The 14678-nt window shown below is 53.2% G+C and overlaps 5 protein-coding genes across 5 annotated transcripts; 3 read left to right on the top strand and 2 right to left on the bottom strand.

The window, feature by feature from the left end:
* Window positions 1-16: 16 nt before the first annotated feature.
* BDZ99DRAFT_505118 (uncharacterized protein) lies at window positions 17-4427 on the top strand. The gene is made up of 6 exons (XM_033724082.1): window positions 17-544; window positions 597-938; window positions 989-1713; window positions 2298-2395; window positions 2485-3671; window positions 3738-4427. The coding sequence occupies exons 1-6, from the start codon at window positions 38-40 to the stop codon at window positions 4188-4190; spliced, it is 3312 nt and encodes a 1103-aa protein (XP_033584343.1). The 5' UTR covers window positions 17-37; the 3' UTR covers window positions 4191-4427.
* Window positions 4428-5669: 1242 nt separating this feature from the next.
* BDZ99DRAFT_405003 (P-loop containing nucleoside triphosphate hydrolase protein) lies at window positions 5670-8857 on the top strand. The gene is made up of 5 exons (XM_033716413.1): window positions 5670-6182; window positions 6282-6374; window positions 6468-6611; window positions 6661-8367; window positions 8427-8857. Exons 1-5 carry the CDS (start codon window positions 5904-5906, stop codon window positions 8583-8585), a joined length of 2382 nt encoding a protein of 793 aa, XP_033584342.1. The 5' UTR covers window positions 5670-5903; the 3' UTR covers window positions 8586-8857.
* A 631-nt stretch (window positions 8858-9488) lies between these two features.
* Window positions 9489-10826, bottom strand: BDZ99DRAFT_14562 (uncharacterized protein). The gene has a single exon (XM_033712733.1). It carries the CDS (start codon window positions 10424-10426, stop codon window positions 9686-9688), a length of 741 nt encoding a protein of 246 aa, XP_033584341.1. The 5' UTR covers window positions 10427-10826; the 3' UTR covers window positions 9489-9685.
* On the bottom strand, window positions 10451-11050 carry BDZ99DRAFT_513616 (uncharacterized protein; the record flags this gene model as incomplete). Its single annotated transcript, XM_033724724.1, has 1 exon — window positions 10451-11050. One exon carries the CDS (start codon window positions 11048-11050, stop codon window positions 10451-10453), a length of 600 nt encoding a protein of 199 aa, XP_033584340.1.
* A 1091-nt stretch (window positions 11051-12141) lies between these two features.
* Window positions 12142-13530, top strand: BDZ99DRAFT_405001 (cyclin; the record flags this gene model as incomplete). The annotated part of the gene is made up of 5 exons (XM_033716412.1): window positions 12142-12335; window positions 12386-12467; window positions 12517-12645; window positions 12697-13027; window positions 13079-13530. The coding sequence occupies 5 exons, from the start codon at window positions 12142-12144 to the stop codon at window positions 13510-13512; spliced, it is 1170 nt and encodes a 389-aa protein (XP_033584339.1). The 3' UTR covers window positions 13513-13530.
* Window positions 13531-14678: the final 1148 nt, after the last annotated feature.

Here is a 14678-nt window from a genome sequence, read left to right as displayed (position 1 = left end):
ATGCTCGCAAAGGCCATCCTCATATACATGCACCTCGATGCAAAGGCCATTGGTAGTCGATGGCCTATGGCGCTGCCTATGTCCAGCTTTCAGACCAAATGTTTCCAGCAAAACGCTCCGAGCACCCTTCCAACAGTCGGTCAGAACATATCAGCAACCTTACACACAAGGAAGGAAGCGCCGTACAGACACAAAAGGGCTGTTAGCCAACGGAAAGCCTAGAGTGACAAAAGCCGGGGAACCCCCATGGCGACCGAAAGAGAGTAGACCTGAAGATTACCACCACGCCGATGAACCAACCGAGCAATTGTATGGAAGGCTCCATACGTACGCGGCAGCGGGGAACTTTTATGAAGTCAAGGATGCTGTTCAGTATCTTATACAAGGTCGCGGAGAGAAGCTCAATGCCAGGTTATACTCAGCCATGATCCTCGCGAACGTGCACCCGCTACATGGTCATGCAGGAAGAGTATCGTCGCTGTTGTCAGAGATGGAGAATGAAGGGATAGAGGCAGATGCAGGTGTATGCCATGATGTTCTCCAGGTACCATTGATCCAAAACAAAACTCTGTTACGCTAATTCTGACATTTTCCAGGCGCTTGCAGTTCATCCCAATGCTATCCTACGCAGCGAAGTCCTCGAGTATATGCAGGAGAGGTGGTTACAGTTGTCAGAAGATGGGCATGCTGCTGTTGTTGCAGGGTTGCTTCGGGAACGCTCTTTTGAAATGGCTCTAGAGAAAATCGAGGAAATGGAAAAGCATGGCCCTGGGCGAGTACCGACGTGGCTTTACGACAAAGCTACATTCATGCTCCTCGATGTTAAGGAAGTCGAAGAGGCCTACCAGTTGACAGTGAGGCGGCGAAATCTTGGCAATGGGGATATATCTCCTGCGTTGTGGCATATGCTGCTCGATGTCGGGAGTGAAGCTTTTCACGTAAGCCCCATTTTGATAAGCAATATGAGCCTACCTAACGAAGTATCTAGCACGAGCTTGTAAAGCTCGTTTGGGCCGAACGAGTCGAGCCGAATTTCTTCATTCCATCCTCTGGAATCTGTTCGAACGTATTGAACACTGCGGCTCGTCACGGCGATGCTCATCTAGCCACTGACGTCTTTCGGGTCATGTCCAATCGCAAAACCATTTTCAGCCAACTAGATTACGAAATGCTCCTGGAAGCTTATATTACGGCTGGGGATCTCAAAACTGCGCTTACGGTCCTGGTAGTCATGGAAGAGGCAGGCGTGAAAGCTGACTTGAATACTGCAAATCCCATAGTTGCATATCTCCGGCAGGATCCAACTAGGCCCATGCAAGCTTTCAACCTACTGGAAGAGTTCGCCCAAAGCCAGCGGAAAGTTCCAACGGCAGCAGTAAACGCCATCATTCAGACATGCGTTGCCATGCCAGACCTCGAACAAGCCATTGAAGTGTACAAAGCGCTTCACACAATCAGCTCGAAAGGCCCAGATATCGAGACTTTCAATACATTATTTCAAGGATGTCGTACCGCAAGACGCAAGGAACTAGCCATGTTCTTGGCGGCTGAGATGATCCAGCTCAAGATCAGACCCAACCTCCTGACTTACGACCGGCTTATCCTTGTCTGTACGGAGTGCGGCGACATAGACGATGCATTCCGCTACTACTACGAAATGAGGGACCAAGGTTGGCAACCTCGGGACGGAACTTTCTCGTTGCTGATTCAAATGTGTGCTCGTCGGAAGGATGAGCGGGCCTACGAAGTTCTTCAGGATATGAAGAGGCTGGAGATGGACTTGTGGAAGCCGTTTGCCATTTTGCAGAAGGCGGGCATGCGACCGGAAGGCTTGTTGGGAGGGAGAGGGCCTTCCGAGACGGTAGACTATAGGCCTCTTGTTGAGGGGTCTCAAGAGTCTGCCACTGTCTCTAGCCATGAGTAATTACATTTGCTACCAGTGCAGTTGGAATGTAATGTTTTGTATGATACTGTAATATGAAAATAATTAGTTCACAAACATTCACTGTTGCACATGGTGCTCTAATAAGGCCTTCAAGAGCATTTCCCATGCTCTCAAAGATGTATTTCTACACAGTAGACATCTTTCGTCTTGTCTACATTCCCGACGATACCGTCAGGGGCCCTCCATGAATACTAGCTAGATTTGTGCATGCCAAGCACGACCCTTTCACGAAAACAGGCGATGACGTCTCGCTTGTTTGTCGACCTCGAACATCTGATGTCCCTATGTACCTTCTCCAGCCTTGCTTCTCAAAAATGTCGGGGAACGCCTTACACCGCACATAACACGAAAGCAACTACACCATGGCTTCACTCCTGCGCCAAATCGTCGCAGGCCCACGCGCCAGGCATCCAGAAGCTGGCCTGGATCTCTGCTACGTGACCGACAAAAGTGTGTACACGGCAATCCAAACCACCGAATCTCTCTCCCCTTCCTCGAGCTCACATACTACGGTTACTGACAACATCCTCTCGCCATAGTCATCGCAACCTCGGGCCCCTCGGGCACCTACCCCCAACGCGCCTACCGCAACCCGCTCGACGCGCTCGTCAAGTTCCTCGACTACAAGCACAAGGACAATTGGGCAATATGGGAGTTCCGCGCCGAGGGCACCGGCTACCCGGACTCGGAGGTCTACGGCCGCGTCTACCACTACCCCTTCCCGGACCACCACCCGCCGCCGTTCGCGCTGATCCCGCACATCATGGCCAGCATGCGCAACTGGCTGCACGGGAACGAGGATAGGGTTGTGGTGGTGCACTGCAAGGCGGGCAAGGGGCGGAGCGGCACGGCGAGCTGCTCGTACTTGATCAGCGAGGAGGGGTGGAAGGTGGAGGACGCGCTGAAGCGGTTCACGGAGAGGAGGATGCGGCCGGGGTTTGGGGCGGGCGTGTCGATACCGAGTCAGCTAAGGTGGGTTACGTATGTGGATCGGTGGGCGAAGCATGGGAAGGTGTATGTGGAGAGGCAGGTGGAGGTGCTCGAGGTGCATGTCTGGGGGCTGCGGGATGGGGTCAAGATTTCGGTGGAGGGGTTTGTGGATGAGGGGAAGACGATCAAGACGTTTCATACTTTCTCGAGCAAGGAGAGGGAGCTGGTTAGAGGGGAGATTGAGCAGAGTGCGGGGTTGGCGAGTGTGGTCGCGGAGGTGATGGGGAAGGGGAATGGGAAGGACAAGAAGGAGAAGGAGAAGGAGAAAGAGAGGAAGTCATCGTCTGCACTGGCGGAGGGAAACCAGAAGAGCAATGTCCAGGCTTTGAGGGGGGCGCAGACATTCCCGGCCGGTATCGATGGGCAGTCCTCGTCGAGCGAGGATGAGAAAGACGCGCCTCGGGAAGAAGACGAGACAGAAACCGGAGGAGACGTTGTTTTCCGCCCCACAAAACGGGTGGTTCTTCCGACCAACGATATGAACATCGATGTCGAACGGCGGAACAAAGCGGCGTATGGCCTCACGATGGTCACTTCGGTAGCACATGTGTGGTTCAACGCATATTTCGAAGGCAATGGCTGTGAGAGCGGCGGGAAGCCAGAAGACTCCGGCGTGTTCGAGATGCATTGGGACAAGATGGACGGGATCAAAGGCAGCAGCAGGAAAGGCACCCGAGCTTTCGACAGGTGTGCTGTGGTGTGGAAGGCATTGCCAGAAGAAGAGCAACCGCCAGTCGTCATTCGCGAACCCAAAGAAGGGGAAGAGGTCAAGCAGGCGGCCCCTGCAGACTGGCATGGACAGGAGAGCACGGATCCTAGCGAAGGCAAAGATCTTGGACTACGCAAAGAGACTCCAATGGGGTCGAGCTCGGACGTCAGCACAGCTAGCAACGTCAAGAGCCAAGTTGGCACAGTACCAGCACACGACGGCCAGGACGATGTTCACGCGGGTCTCCGAGCCCATGGACCCAATGGCGAGGAGCAGATTGAGGAACCATCAAGCGCCGACTCCGCATCGGCACCCGGGCCGCTGCCTCTATCGAAAGATCTCCCGCAGCCTGCAGCACCGCCTGCAGAATCCAGCGCACCAGCGTCTGCAGTACCCCGTGTGCAGTCGCCGGAAACGATCAACGAGCCCTCAACGAGTATAACAGGCGTCTCGACAGGCGACCTCCCAGACGGGAAACCCGAATCTGAGCTCGAGACGCCAAGCGGGCACTCATTGGGCCACCTGGGCCTGAGATCGAAGGACTAGCCCGCGTCCATGAACCGGAACGACGGGAGGGCAGGATGGGTGCATGGCGCAGGAGAAGGGCTTTCTTTTTGGGTTCGCGTGATGGGATTTGGGTTGGGGACTGCAGGACGCAGATGCATGGCGCTTGAGGGTTCTGTGTTGGGTGACTTTGGCTCACGGCACAATCGTCGGACTAGATTCTACAAGGCTGCTATAACTGCACAGTGCGACAATATGACACCCTTATTTAGAAAGTGCAAAAGAGGGTGGCCGTTTTCACGTGCAGACTGCAGCCTGGCAGCTTCAGCCTTGTAAACACATCCAACAGCCAGGGCAGGCCTGTTAGCGCAAGCCGGGGCCCCTGCTCGACTCCACAAGCCACGAATTGCTTGGTGCCTCGGTCGAGAAAGCGGTGAGGGCCGCCGAGGGTCATAGCTGGAGGGCTCAGCGTGCAGTTTAGTCGGGGCGCAACGGTCCTCCAGGCGTCCATTCGCGACTGTTTCTTTGGCTGCTCTGGCGGTGGTGGATGCTATCTGATGGTGTTTGCGACGGCATGGACGAGTGCATGGCGCGCACGTTTGCGGGATCCACATTTATATCCGGGGCGCCACGGTCGATGCGCGTGGTGGAGTGGACGTTCTGGCGCGAGGGCTCGGGCACATCTAAACCGCCCTCCAGATATTCGCCTCGTGGAGTCATCGAAGCAGGGTGTCTGAGTTGGCCGCACCAGCAGGCAGACGTATCCCTTCACCGGCCTCGAGTCCGCCGCGGCGACGCTGCCTCAGCTGCACAAGGTCTACCCTCACCCATAGAACTCACGTATATATATATATATAACCGTCCTCACCCGTCTCTGCTCTCTCCGCCTTGTTGCCTCCACACGCACAACTGCGTTCACCAAAAGTACGTACCCAGCCCTAACGTCGCTGTGCTTCTCGTCGGATTCGTTGTTCACTGGCCGTCCTCGTGAAGCTGTGCAACGCTGTTCGGAACCAGCCTACCACTGCCAGTCCATTCGGCGACGTCGATCCCATCACACAACCGCCCTCTTGACTTGATTGACTCGGTACTGATCTGGACGGACAAGCAGACTCTCACTGCCTGATAGACGCGGCTCACTCTCCGATGAACAAACCGGACCGCCGCACCACCACACTCTCTCCCACAACTAGACCCTCCCCCTCCACAGCCACGTCTTCTGTGCCCACCTCCTCCGAGACCGCTAGAACCGCAACTACGAGCGAACTCAAGGGCAACCCCGTCTACACTCCCACTTCGAGCACGTCCTCCAGCACCCCGCAACCGAACCCCTCCTCTCCCTCTGGGTCCAGCGGATCCTTGCACGAGAAACTACACAAAGCGAGCATGGACACTGCACGGGAAGACAACACGGCCGACGAGGTGACGGTGCAGCCCACCTCTGAGCCTCCTACAACGAGTCTAGGGGACGTCAATGGGACTGCCGTGGACGGAGCCGCCGCCAGCAACTCGGCGCTGAAAAAGAAAAAGAAGGCGAAGAAAGGCAAATGCAAGAAGCATTCCAAGAGCAGCAAGAAGGCGGAGCGCAAGGAGAGTATAGACACCAGCAGCTCCTCTAACAGCGATTCGTCGGACGACGATTCGGATAGTGATAGCAGCAGCGAAGACAGCGAGGAGGAGGAGCGGCGGAAAAGGCGCAAGGCCAAGAAGAAGAGGAAGGCGAAGCTCGCGGCGAAGAAGAAGCGGAGCAAGGCCATGCGCTATGCGGACTCCTCCGACTCGTCTGATTCTGATTCAGACTCTGAGTCATCCGACGAGGAGGAGGAGGAGGAGCCGCGCCGCCGCCATCGCCGGCCGAAGAAGTCGCGGAGAGCTGCTGAGCCCGAGTCGGAGACGGAAGATGGTCTTGATGATGCTGTGGAAGAGGATGAGGGGACGAGGCTACGTAACGAGATTGCGACCTTGCAACTGCAACTCCAGCAGCAACAGCTGAATGCTGCGATAGGAGGAGGATCTAGGAGGAAGAGGGCCGCGGTTCCTGATGGCCTCGATCCCCCCGCCTCTGGAAGGAGAGGCATCAGGTCCAAGCGAAAGGTCAAAAAGAAGGCGAGCAAGAGGGCGTCGACACTGGAGTTCAAGCGTGTGGACCAGTTGTGGGACAGCACCATACATAACTACAAGTTGACGGAGAGTGCCGAGGATCAAGTGGACGAGTTTAATGAATACGTAAGTGCATCATCCCTTCCATGTTTTCACTTTTGCAAACACATCTACTACTCAATTGTGGCGGTTCCAGTTCTTAAATTGACGAATATCTAGGTCTTCACGGTTCGTAGGAAGTTTGACTGGGAAAACAAGTATCGCAACACCGTTGTTGACATCAAGTCGAAGCCTCTACGGGATGCGCTCGGTGAAGTCATGAAGGACGTGAAGGGTGTCTCATTAGTAGAAGAGCAACCTAGTGTAAGTTTCCGACCTTCGTTCCTTCGACCTTGATGCTGATAATACTTAGGTTGATCCCAACATGCTGTTCCTCTACCTCGAAGAAATCAAAGCACACTACAAGAAGACCCTCAAGGCTCAGCTAAAGAAAGAGAAGAAGCGGAAATTAAAGAAGAAGCTGTCTTTGCAGATTGCCCACTGCAAGCTGCTTGTCACATATATCAACGAGGACTACGAAGAGACAAAGAAGACGCTCTACCCGATGCTGAAGGCTGGCAACATTACATTCGAGCTCCTTTGGGCTTTGTTCAAACCCAATTCCCTCGCCTACACGGCCACCTACGGATCCGTGGACGACCCTCGTTGCTTCAAGGTCGACTATGCAAACAAAGAGAGCTCCTTCATCCGCGGAGAATGGTATTGTATTGAAGGGCGCTACCTGGAGTATGACGGCAAGCATTTCGGCCTTGGCGACTTTGAAGTCCACGTTGAATCCTTCAAGGGCCCGCGGAAGATCACAAGCTTAACCACATATCCCCTGAAGTACCACAAGGATCCAGAGGGCCTCAAGAAGCAGCTTGTGGAGCGAGGCAAACGCTTTGTCGCGATGCAGGGCATGAACTACCGCTTCCATAAAGGACTTGCTTTCCAGAAGAAGAAGAAGGCCGTCGCGAAGGTCAATATCAATGGAAGAGTCATGGTAGACCCTGCGATCTTCCGGAGAATCAATCCCAACTATCCAATCTCATTGATCAAGCCCAAGGACACCGAGGACCCTTTCAATGACAGCGAATCGGATGATTGCTCCGACTGCTGTGACTCCTCGGACGAAGATGGTCCTGCGGAGGGCGGAGAAGGCCCGTTGAACTACAATGAAAGCAAGGAAGAGCGCGAGCGAACTAGGACGAAGGTCGTGTTTGACAAGGACGACAAAGTTCATGTCATCACGGTCCCGGTTGACGAGGACGGAAAGGAAATTCAGGTTGAGAAGCTTGACTCGATAGAGACCAAGGAAGGCGTCAAGACCCACCAATTCAGCGAAGAGGAACTCCTCATTGCCTCACCCGTTGTACTCGGCTTTGCGTTCTCCGAGAAGCTATGGCTCGAGTTCTCGCTCAGCGGTATCCGCGACATTGAGTGGAACGAGGGCGCGTTCTCCTCCCTCGTCCTTCCAGCCGCCCACAAGTCTATCGTCAAAGGCATGGTCTCCAGCCACAAATTCCACGCCGCGGAGACCATCGACGACGTTGTTCAAGGCAAAGGGCGCGGTCTCGTCTTCGTCCTGCACGGCCCTCCCGGCGTCGGCAAGACCCTCACCGCTGAAGGCATCGCCGAGTACCTCAAGTGCCCCTTATACGCCGTGAGCGCCGGCGAGCTCGGCACCGACAGCCGCGTGCTGGAGCACGAGCTCCAAAAGATCATGGACATTGCGCACTCGTGGGGCGCGGTGCTGCTCCTCGACGAAGCCGACGTCTTCCTCGAGAAGCGCGAGGTGCACGACATCCACCGCAACGCCCTCGTCTCCATCTTCCTGCGCCTGCTCGAGTACTTCCAGGGCATCCTCTTCCTGACCACCAACCGCGTCGAGACGTTCGACGACGCGTTCCAGAGCCGCATCCACATGCCGCTGCGGTATGGTGAGCTGACGCCGAAGGCGAAGAAGGAGATCTGGAAGACGTTTGTGGAGAAGGTGCGGGTGGTGGAGGGGCTGCAGGTCACGCCGTTTGGGGAGAAGGACTTTGATGCGCTGGCGAGGAATAATCTGAATGGGCGGCAGGTAAGAGCTCCCCTTGCCCTAACAAAACCAATTGGATACGTTGCTAATGTTGGAAACAGATCAAAAACGCAGTCCGCACCGCCCAATCCCTCGCCATCTCCGAACAGGAATCCTTCTCCCTCGAGCATATCAAGCGCGTGCTCGAGGTTGCCGAGGACTTTGATCATGATCTGAAGGGCGGCACGGGGTATCTGGATGCGATGAGGAGCTATACTTAGCCGCACTCTGCGGTAGTTATACTCTGGTGTTGACAGCATGCTTTCTTTGGCATTGCGTTGGGCGCTATGGTGACGAGCAACGAGCGACGACTTCTACGAATCATTCTCGCATTGGGCTCATTTGTAGTTTGTAGTCTCATCACGGCATTGGATCGGATTGGATTGGCATGGCGACGATGGGTCTAATTCTGGGCGCGAACGAACTAAGAGATATGGGTTACGACTAAATTGGGCTATGCTACAAATACGGGGGGGGGTTTTTTTGGATAGGTGGGCGGGGGCGAAGCGGTTTTGAAGGCTTGAGTTTACTCTCCTCTCCCATCTTTTATATTCGCTTCTTCTATGTGGTGTGGCTTCAGATTGTCCATAGAAAGGGGGACTGGTGGGATGGGATGGTGGGATTTGAGTGTATCATAACGGCCTGCTTGGGTTACGGCAGATTAGATATTAGGACGGCTTTCCGGGGATTATAACCGATCCACTTTACACATTTCCAAGTCCTGTGACTTTAAGTTTGGGCACTCTCTTGCCACTGCTTTTGGGGGGGGTAACAACCCATAGGCTTTTCAACCTCCACATACCATGTAAAGGTCCATGCTGTGGAAATCAGGCCACCCTTTGATGAGCTGAACACTTGCTAGTCGGGCTGCTCCTAGACGGTGATGTCGAGCGATCAAAAGTGTAACCAGTGCAGTGGTATAACTATCCGAGTGCCCAAACGGTGTGACCTGGTACTGTAGAGTCGCTAGTGTGGGTATCTATGAAGTATTCTTACCATGAAGGCGTTCGTGGAGGGACGGGCTTCACTCCACAGGTTGCTGAGAGATGTACAGTGTGCACAGAGAGCTATATCAGTTGGATTCATAAGCTCTCGATTTCGGCCACGATGCTTGCATGTGTAAGCAGAGTAGTGAAGTATAGTATATTAGCTGCTGAAGGTTGCTTCCACGAGCATAAAGCCTTTAGACCTTCACTTGCTAACTCCTCCAGATTGTGAAAGACCCTGTAGTCCGTAGTAAGACCTCCAAAGCTTCGAGATTACCACAAGTGACAGGTGCAGTTCTAGAAATCAAGATGAAGCCCCGTCGCTTCCGTAGTCGCTAGTCGATGACCCCTCCGTTGTCTCCTGCGCAGTGTCCTCGTGCAGTGTTCTCCTCCTCCCGTAATATCAACTCCTTATATCCATGAGATTCCTTAGACCCATCACCCCAGTCAGGATAAATATCGTCACGTAGCCGCCAGTCGCCCAATGTGATCAAAAAGTCTTGAGATCCTCCGTCACTAGCAGTATAGTCCCGGTCCCGGTACTTTGTGCGGAGCCACCAACGATATTCGCTTGGGGTGAGCTCCATTTCTTTTCCCTTCCGTTCCTCCAGCTGAGCCGTCCTGTCGTACGCTCGGCGATGTGGTGGAGCGTCAGTGTAATCTTGGCCTCTCGAGTCGTTGTCGCAAGCAACTGTGATATAACGTTTCCATAAGCGAATTGACCCAGGTTGTGGTCGTGAATGTGTTCCATAGAACGCGGATTCTCTCTCCCAGAGGTGGCGCCGACGAACTCTTACGCTCTGGATACCTAATTTGTCGCCGTTCACGAGCAATCGTTTCCTGAGAAGCTGGACGAAGGCGACCAGACGATTCACACCTTCTTCCTCATCTTCGATCTCAACGCTAATAGACAGTCGAGTGATTCCATTTAGTTGAAAGAGCCTGTCCATAGGTTCCGCATATCCTCCTTGCCAGTGATGGAAGAGATTATCCCAGTTCCATGGACAGTGCCTAACATCGGGCGGGAACCCATACATTTCTAGTGCTAGACTACTCACATGCATGCTCTCGTTCATCACTCGGAAGACTTCTAGAAAGGGCTATTCGGGCATTGTATAGCGCTCGAAAAGAGGGTCAAGCGCAAACTGTGGCTGGCCGAATCTGAGAGCAAGCGACCGAATTTTTGAGGAAGCCGAGGTCGGACGATCCATCAGAAACAGGTGGCAAGTTGAGAATGATCTGTCTTCATCCATTTCGGGACAGAAATCGAAGATATTCTGAGAATAGAAGATTTTGGACGCTTCTGCGTAAACCTGCTTGTTGACGAGGAATATGCTGAGATCGCAGACGTCGTGCGGACCCTTCGGAGCATAGAATTCGTAGGTAACGTCGAAGTGGCATTCGTGGTACTTGCTATATCCATTGTAAAGGATGCTCCTCCGCTTTGTAGGAGATCGACAAATTGGAAGTCTGCCGTTGGGCACTGGTGGGACAGCGCGAATGTGTATGCCGTCCTTGGCTACCAATGCATACTCGTAGATGAGATCTCTGAGTTCGCGAGGCAGGTCCAGGAGCGGGAAGTATTGTCGTTGTAACATGCCGTCAGTCTTGTGAACGGTCCTCGGCCAGATCGACGAAGGTTGGCGAGGCCCCCTGCGGAGGCGGCTGAGTTGCCTGGTGTACTTGCTCTCGTTCGCCATGATGGGCCGTGGCCTATACGAGGAGGGATTGCTGTCGCGTAGCCTTCAGAGTAGATCCCTTGTCGGTGGCTGTGTTGTGGTGCTGTGCAAGTGAAATGGTGGGCAAGGCCGATATAAATCCAGGTCATGTGATTCTTTCAAGGCATTCTTGACTACTAGATTCCGAAGAAGAGTTCCGTATGCCACAGAAGGTCTTATTGAGATATGGGCATGGCGCCGCTGTTCACTTCAACTCGACAGGTGGTGTGGCAAATAGAAACGTCTGATGTACGAAGTAAATCAAGCTTTTGAGTAAGGAATTGAGGTTCATTGGGCATGCGAGCTACCATCTTCTAGAAAGAGGACGAATTAACACGTCCATGAAAAGACGAAAGGGATAAAGCAGTTCCACGGGGCGCATCCACAAGCAATCTTCTCCCATTACCCGCGCGCTGCAGTTTGACGGGCCACCTTCACCAGCTTGCCATCACGCCCCAACTGTTCAATCTTCTGTTCTTGACGAGCTTCACTCCTACCTTCCTTCCATCCATCGTACCTCGGACCACGCTCACTGTCACAGCTCTTGACGCACAGAGTCGTTCATGATATGACGCGTTAAGACGCGGCATTTACCAGCGTCGATACAACACAAGTCAAACAAGTACGTCATATTCGTTTCTTGCTATCCAGTTCGCCAGTCCCGCGTCGCGACGGCTATAACGATCCAAGAGTCTGCAACGTTGAACTAACCATGAAAAGTTGCGTGCGCAGCCTTTACTGTATTTTTGAAATCGAAGATGGTTTCTGAGAAACGGAAAATTCAGAACAAGGAGAGGCACGTTCGATATAAAGAGCAGCGGAATGCTAGAAGAGGAGGAGAAGGCTATGATGGTGGAACGGGAGAGTCCCAGGAGGGGTCTAAGGTTGGAGGAAGCGGCTCGGCTGCAACGTCAAAGAAGTTCAAGAGCGACAGCTCCTCCACGCCAATTCACTACAACGACCACTCCTCGAGTCACATACCTCAGACCGGCACGAACGTCCTACCCATTAGACCGAGATACTTGGAATTGAACTACAGTCCCCTATCGTCCGGAGACAGCGACCACGCAGGTATGGCGCCCGCGCCGCCTGCTACCGACGACCATGTCGGCCCTCACCCATCCTTTATTGAGATCGCGAAGCCGTATATCTTCGAACAACGGTTGCAGGAATACCTGAGTGCTATTGGGATGAATGAGACACGGGAGGATGCTGTGAGGCTGCAGGGCGTTGCTTGGATCGACAATGTGAGGAAGTCGATGCAGCTGTATGGCTTCTCCACCTTATATAACTGGAGCGCATAGCTGATATGCATAGGCCGGTTCGTACATTCAACACGGCTGTTGTGTACTATCATAAATTCCGTCTGCTACACCCGGATACGGAGTACAATTATGTTGTAGGTTACGTCCTTGGTTGAAGACGCGCAGTAGCTGATGAAGCGAAAGGATGCCGCTGCAGCAGCATTGTTCACGGCCTGCAAGATCGAAGACACTCTCAAGAAATCTAAGGAGATCCTGTGCGCAGCCTCCAACCTGAAGCTATCGCCATCCGAGCACCTCAGCCCCGATGACCCAGTACGTCAATATCCAAAATCATTCTCCTTCGGTCTCTAATGTTTTCCGAAGATCTTCGAGACCCATTCAAAAAGCATAATTGGCTTAGAACGCCTCATGCTTGAGGGTGCGGGCTTTGACTTCCGCAATCGGCACCCCCAGAAGCTGGTCGTTAAGATTGCCAGAAGCTGCGGATTCCCCAAAGACACAATCTCCAAGACAGCATACAACGTTTGTCTCGATCTCTACAGAACCTTTGCTCCACTCAAGCAGGGGACGTCGACTATGGCCATTGCCTGTGTCGAGCTTGCAGCGCGTTTGCATGAGGCTGATCTTTCTACCCTAGTTGGAGATCGAGGCATCAAGTACAAGAAGTGGGGTACATCGCGAGCTGAAGTAATGGGTGAGGACACTGGCTACAAATACTGGTTAAAGTTGCTAACAAGCCCAACAGAAACCCTCCTGGACCTTCTTGACATGTACACTCACCATCGCGCCGCTACCATGATCGGTCAACTGCATCCAATCGAAACCTTCATCAACATGCGCATCACTCTAAACCAAGAATCGACCGCTAGTGACATTCCGCGGTTCACTGAATTCTCAAATACCCCTAAGCTATCTCCAATAGCGACAAACGGCTTCAAAGTGAGGAACGGCATCGCTCCCACAAGCCCCGTAACCCCGATGACGCCTGGCACCACCTCACCTGGACAAGGGCCGACCTCGGCAATCGGAATCCGTGGCCAGAACGGCACCGTTCGGTTCATGCTGGATGCGGCTCGCGCGCGAGAAGAGAAGCGGACTGTTGAGAACTTCTACAAAGTGGAGCAGGAGGAGTACGAAGTCGAAGTTCCGGCATCACCGGAGAGGCGGAGACCACGTTGAGCATTCCACTGCTCTCGGACCGAAGATTCATGCCCGCATTATACATGTGCACTATCCATGCGAGATATCACTCAGGCGATACATCGCGATTGCTGACCGGAAGACGCCCTCCCACGAGTTGGCTTTGTGTGGATGCTACCTCCGCGTAGCCTGGCTGCACCTTGGGAAGCTATGCTTTCAAGAGTGCCTTCATATGGCATGGATTTTGATAAGCCAGAGTTCAAATGAGCCCACATATACATATCCAGCCCGGCGACGTTTCTACGACCCGGAATCTACTGCAGCATTAGCATATTAGGGGACGATGTCCATGAGACAGTTTACATTTCTGGCAACTCATTGAATATCAAAATCATTAGCCATTGCCACTTCCCTAACTGATGACTGAGCAATTTGATGATACAGTGTTTTGCCAAATGTCTGAATAGATCCGTTTGTTGGAGCTTTCGGCATCCCAATAGGTTTCGAAACACCGAGCACATTGTAAAGGCTAATGCAGAGCAAATCGGGCTACCTCTTGACTAGCCACAGCCGTTTGCGCATCCGCTGTCGGAGTTGTCTAAAGACTTGGCATATTCTAGACCGCACGGGCTCCCATAACAGTCACTTTACTGAGTAGGGTAATTCCGGGGCAAGGGTCCACGGGCCTCTCCCGACAACTTCCTTCTCCTGTTTGACACCGCTTGGGTCCCTTCGATATACGTTCAAATATTCCGAATTCTTTTTCCTTTCGTGTCTACGGTTTGTCCAAAATAGCTCTAAAGTAACGAGGCGCCACAAAGTGCATGATCTAAGCGACGTGGTGTCCACAACCAATATCGAAATGGTGTCACCAGTCTACTAATCATTTCTCATATCCCGCTCTCTTTTATACCATCAAATTTCCAGTGGAAGCCCACTTATCATCCCTTCTATGTGTACTTCCGTTATGCTTCTTTATCTATTATGTTACTATCACGCGGTCTCTTCCAATATCTTCCGATGCTGCATGGCGTTTCCTGTACCCGAGGATGCATGAGATGCGGGACGGGCGGTGAGAGGCTAGGAGGGCCGCCCCGCCCAGAACCCGTTGATGCCGGGCCTGTGGGACACGTTGATTATCAGTAGCTATCTTCAACCCAGCCTAGTGAGTGCCAGGATCCAGTCACAGCTGGTGTGCCAGCAGC

Source organism: Mytilinidion resinicola, assembly GCF_010093595.1.
Source record: "Mytilinidion resinicola strain CBS 304.34 unplaced genomic scaffold BDZ99scaffold_1, whole genome shotgun sequence".
Classification (NCBI taxonomy): domain Eukaryota; kingdom Fungi; phylum Ascomycota; class Dothideomycetes; order Mytilinidiales; family Mytilinidiaceae; genus Mytilinidion; species Mytilinidion resinicola.
This window is presented reverse-complemented; position numbering and strand designations above follow the sequence as displayed.

Excerpts from the sequence above, each read along its gene's own strand:
- BDZ99DRAFT_505118 (XM_033724082.1), top strand. The coding sequence starts at position 38 with ATGCAAAGGCCATTGGTAGTCGATGGCCTATGGCGCTGCCTATGTCCA. Across the intron at positions 545-596 it reads TATGCCATGATGTTCTCCAG|GCGCTTGCAGTTCATCCCAA; the intron begins GTACCATTGATC and ends GACATTTTCCAG. Across the intron at positions 2,396-2,484 it reads CTGCTACGTGACCGACAAAA|TCATCGCAACCTCGGGCCCC; the intron begins GTGTGTACACGG and ends CTCTCGCCATAG.
- BDZ99DRAFT_405003 (XM_033716413.1), top strand. The coding sequence starts at position 5,904 with ATGCGCTATGCGGACTCCTCCGACTCGTCTGATTCTGATTCAGACTCT. Across the intron at positions 6,183-6,281 it reads CTAGGAGGAAGAGGGCCGCG|TTCAAGCGTGTGGACCAGTT; the intron begins GTTCCTGATGGC and ends TCGACACTGGAG. Across the intron at positions 8,368-8,426 it reads ATAATCTGAATGGGCGGCAG|ATCAAAAACGCAGTCCGCAC; the intron begins GTAAGAGCTCCC and ends TGTTGGAAACAG.
- BDZ99DRAFT_14562 (XM_033712733.1), bottom strand. The coding sequence starts at position 10,426 with ATGAACGAGAGCATGCATGTGAGTAGTCTAGCACTAGAAATGTATGGG.